The 5,074-nt window shown below is 42.5% G+C and overlaps 1 protein-coding gene across 1 annotated transcript; it reads right to left on the bottom strand.

The window, feature by feature from the left end:
• Positions 1–810: 810 nt before the first annotated feature.
• LOC123191977 (ankyrin repeat-containing protein At2g01680-like) lies at positions 811–1,074 on the bottom strand. The gene has a single exon (XM_044604487.1). The coding sequence runs from the start codon at positions 1,072–1,074 to the stop codon at positions 811–813; it is 264 nt and encodes an 87-aa protein (XP_044460422.1).
• Positions 1,075–5,074: the final 4,000 nt, after the last annotated feature.

Below are 5,074 nucleotides of genomic sequence, written 5' to 3' on the forward strand. Positions count from 1 at the left end.
TGCCTTTATACGATTTTGGTTACAACCAATTGTCAGTACGATTGCATTAGTGCGTCAAGACGCTGAACAATTTATGCTGTCGGTCCAACAGTTTAGGCTACAAGCCAATAATATATAAGCCCGTGCCAGTGCTGCTGTTCCGCTGCTCTGCTCCTTGTGCTGCCGCCAGAGATCCCCCGATGGCCTAGAAGAAAAATACTGTTAACTGACAATTTCTCAATAAAGTTTCTATACAACAGCACAAGGTGGTTGACACAAAGGGGAAACAAAGAATTAACATGGCAGCAAAGCAAACCAATACAGCTTGCAACTAATAAGCACATGATATTGCTTGGCAAAAGAAGCCACCAGGATCCAAGTAGATCTAGATTTACAGGTGCAATCTTCAATAACTATTAAAGCCATAATTACCACTACAACGAACACAAACAGAATTATGTACAGATGGAGCAACAGAGTCTATCGACTAGCCCAAAAAGTACTTGCAAAAAAGAAGGAACGCCAGTATCATCATCCATACAAAATAATCACTAGCATGGACCTAGCAGTAATCATCAGCATTCAACCCATCGCCAGACGTGACTGGGAATCCAAAGCACTGGATCTAACAGGCAGTGCCTAAATCCACTCGAAAACAACGTAACTGCTAGAACCAAGCAGATCAAAGCACATCTCATACGGATGACATATCCTGCATCGGATAATGCTCAGGAGAGAACCTACTGCGAAGTTTAAACATGCAGCTAGCACGGGCGGGACAATTCTCGGGCAACTCACCCCGCAGGTGAACTTGAAGAAGACCTCGAGCTACTAATCAAGCGAGAAGAGGGGCTCACCGGTGTGCCCTTGCTTGGCAGCGACGTGGAAGGCGTCGAGGTCGAGGCGGGAGCGGAGCTTGGAGGTCTCGAGGTCGTAGAGAGGGAGGAGGAGGTGCACGACCTCGAGCGCGCCGGCCTCCGCCGCGACGTAGAGCGCGGACTCCTCGGCGCCGGCCAGGAGGCGGCGCACGGCCTCGGCGTCCGCGGATTGGACGGCCGCGAAAAGCGGTTGGTGGGAGAGCGGCAGGAGATCCATCGTCGGGCGGGCGGCCAACCGGAGAGCCAGCGCGGAGCTGACCAAACGGAACCCTAGCGCGTCGGCCGACCTGCTGGACTCGATCTGGGGCATAGGGTAGGGAGAGATGGTGAGGGGAGGGAGGGACGAGGTCGGCGGCGGTGGTGAGGAGGGCTGCGAGGTCGGCGGTGGGTGGGAGCGGCGTGGAGAGAACTGGATAGGGGAAAGGAGGTCGGGGAGAGGACTGGATCGAGGGAGGAGGTGGCGGCGGCTGCGAGGACAGGAGGGGTGCGATGGGGGGGAGTCGATGGGATCTGACCTAGGGTTTGGGCTGCGGGTGGGGGTATCTCTTTTTCATTTTATTTTCCTTTTTTTCTGTAGATGGATGGATGGATGGATGTGGGATGGAGAGATGGATGGATGGATGGATGGGCGCCATGTCATCGATCCGTGGGAAGAGTCCTGATTGATCGAAAAAGCAGTGATTTAAAAAAGTGTCCAAGTACTAAAAATAGAGGGATTTTGTGAAGTAGCTATTCAAAATATTTTGCAAAATGGCACCACACAAATTTTCACTAGAGTTAGACCACATTTTATGGATAAGGACCAATTTCTATGCATTTCTGATCTTTCTAGCTATTTTTAATCATTTTCTGAGTGCCAGAAAGGAGGTTTTTTTGTGAAGGAACTACCAAATAATTATTGCAAAATTGGACCAAATCAATTTTCTAAAATAATAGGACATATTTAATGCACAATTGACAAAATGGTTGGGTGTAAAAAGTTTTGATCCACCTCTTGTGAAAAAGACAAATTTCCGCCGATTCAGTTGGAAGCGGGTCAAATTTGAACTGCAGCTGCCTCATAGTTTACTATTTATTTTTTACAAAAATCATTTCTAGGTACATAAGTATCAATTTAATCAGAGAAACACCTAAAGTTTTCCAAGATTCAACCACTAGTTAGGAACGGTCAAGCCCGCCGTTTTGACCGCATTTTGAAACGGGCATAAAAAATTCAAAAAAAATCAAAAAATTGGGAAACCTTCGCATTGTGTCATCATATGTGGCCAAGTTCCTAGGAAAAATAACAAACTTGTAATACAGCAATTATTTTAAAAAAGTGTTCTCAGAAACGAGCTATCACGTGTGGAGATTAATGGCTTTCAAGCCAAAATGATCAATCTTATGGCCACATTCATGGCATAGTTTGTTCAAATGATCTCATATTGTGCACAAGGGTGCATATTGGAATGGCAAACAATGTTGCCTAAGGAAGTTTTCATTTTCTTTGGACGAAAAAACCATTTTCCATTTTTCGAGTGCCCAAAAGGAGGTTTTTTTGTGAAGGACCTCCCAAATAATTATTGCAAAATTGGACCAAATCATTTTTCTAAAATACTAGGCCATATTTAATGCACAATTGAGAAAATTGTTGGGTGTAAAAAGTTTTGATCCACCTCTCGTGAAAAAGACAAATTTCCGTCGATTCAGTTGGAAGCGGGTCAAATTTGAACTGCAGCTGCCTCATAGTTTGCTATTTATTTTTTCCAAAAATCATTTCTAGGTACATAAGTATCTTTTTAATCAGAGAAACACCAACAAAATTCCAAGATTCAACCACTAGCTAGGAACGGTCATTCCCGCCGTTTTGACCGCATTTTGAAACGGGCATAAAAAATTCAAAAAAAATCAAAAAAATTGGGAAACCTTCGCATTGTGTCATCATATGTGGCCAAGTTCCTAGGAAAAATAACAAACTTGTAATACGGCAATTATTTTAAAAAAGTGTTCTCAGAAACGAGCTATCACGTGTGGAGATCAATGGCTTTCAAGCCAAATGATCAATTTTATGGCCACATTCATGGCATAGTTTGTTCAAATGATCTCATGTTGTGCACAAGGGTGCATATTGGAATGGGAAACAATGTTGCCTAAGGAAGTTTTCATTTTCTTTGGACGAAAAAACCATTTTCCATTTTTCGAGTGCCCAAAAGGAGGTTTTTTTGTGAAGGAACCTACCAAATAATTGTTGCAAAATTGGACCAAATCATTTTTATAAAATACTAGGCCATATTTAATGCACAATTGAGAAAATTGTTGGGTGTAAAAAGTTTGATCCACCTCTCGTGAAAAAGACAAATTTCCGCCGATTCAGTGGAAGCGGGTCAAATTTGAACTGCAGCTGCCTCATAGTTTGCTATTTATTTTTTCCAAAAATCATTTCTAGGTACATAAGTATCTATTTTAATCAGAGAAACACCAACAAAATTCCAAGATTCAACCACTAGCTAGGAACGGTCATTCCCGCCGTTTTGACCGCATTTTGAAACGGGCATAAAAAATTCAAAAAAATCAAAAAATTGGGAAACCTTCGCATTGTGTCATCATATGTGGCCAAGTTCCTAGGAAAAATAACAAACTTGTAATACGGCAATTATTATAAAAAAGTGTTCTCAGAAACGAGCTATCATGTGTGGAGATCAATGGCTTTCAAGCCAAATGATCAATCTTATGGCCACATTCATGGCATAGTTTGTTCAAATGATCTCATATTGTGCACAAGAGTGCATATTGGAATGGAAAACAATGTTGTCTAAGGAAGTTTTCATTTTCGTTGGACGAAAAAACCATTTTCCATTTTTCGAGTGCCCGAAAGGAGGTTTTTTTGTGAAGGAACTACCAAATAATTGTTGCAAAATTGGACCAAATCATTTTTATAAAATACTAGGCCATATTTAATGCACAATTGACAAAATGGTTGGGTGTAAAAGTTTTTGATCCACCTCTCGTGAAAAAGACAAATTTCCGCCGATTCAGTTGGAAGCGGGTCAAATTTGAACTGCAGCTGCCTCATAGTTTGCTATTTATTTTTTCCAAAAATCATTTCTAGTTACATAAGGACCTATTTAATCATAAATACATGGTTTGGTGGCGATACGTCGAGGTTTGGGCGGTGGCCGAGGGCCCCAACTCTAGAGCGCGTAAACTCGCATGCCCGTCGCGTGGTCACCGCGTGACCGTAATGTTGCCATGTGTTCTGGGCGGCCTAGGCATGTCTAGTGAGTTGGGCACTCCCCAGGTTGGTGCTAGGAAGAAAATTACAATATAAGATTCTCACGAGGAGACAGATCGATGCTCAAACATGAATTAGCAGCCAAGTGTTTGATTAGCGGTACGGGAAATGCACATGGCCAATGGGCGTGAGTTTTGGCTGAGGATGATCATCTACTAAGGAGAATGTCTTCACAAATTTTGAGCTCAAAAGGAGGATCCTAGGTGGTACTTGCTTTGCAAAGTACCACGCTGGACAAAAATATGAATGTTGAAGCTGGGCTCAAAATAATGAATGGAGTGAGCTGAAATTTTGTGGAGGATGGTTATTTGGGCATAGGAAAGCATTGTAGAAAATTGATACCATTTGGACATGCCAAAGTAGTACTTCCTTCACAATGCTCTTCTATGGACAGAAACTTGGGAAAACTAGTGAGAGAGATTGGATGAATGAAATGAGCTCAAAATTGGTGCAGGTAAGTTACTTAGGTATGGTCATGCGCTGGTAAATTTTCAGATCATTTGGGTAAGCCTAGCTAGTACTTACTTCACAAAGCTTCTCTCGAGGTAGAAACTTTGGAAATTTCCCGAGAAAGATTTACTAGGAAAATTGAGCTGAATATTATCATGTGGCAATGATTTGGGTATGGAAGAGTGCCCGAAAAGTTTGAGGGTAATAGGAGGGGTCTATATAACACTTGCTTTGCAACGTGCCAATTTGGCCATAAAATATAAATTGAACCTGGGCTCACATAGATGATTTGACTGAGCTGCAATTTGGAGGAGGGTGAAATTTGGGCATATGAAGGAACTGTATAAATTTCATGTCATTTAGAGATATAAAAAAGGTACTTCCGGAAGCCATCTGCTGGAATCAGCTACTTTGCCATCTGCCAGCTCTTTGCCGTCAGCTAGCGGACGGCAAAGAAGCTCTTTGCCATCAGCTACCTGAAAGCAGACGGCAAAGA

Source organism: Triticum aestivum, chromosome 2A (assembly GCF_018294505.1).
Source record: "Triticum aestivum cultivar Chinese Spring chromosome 2A, IWGSC CS RefSeq v2.1, whole genome shotgun sequence".
NCBI lineage: Eukaryota > Viridiplantae > Streptophyta > Magnoliopsida > Poales > Poaceae > Triticum > Triticum aestivum.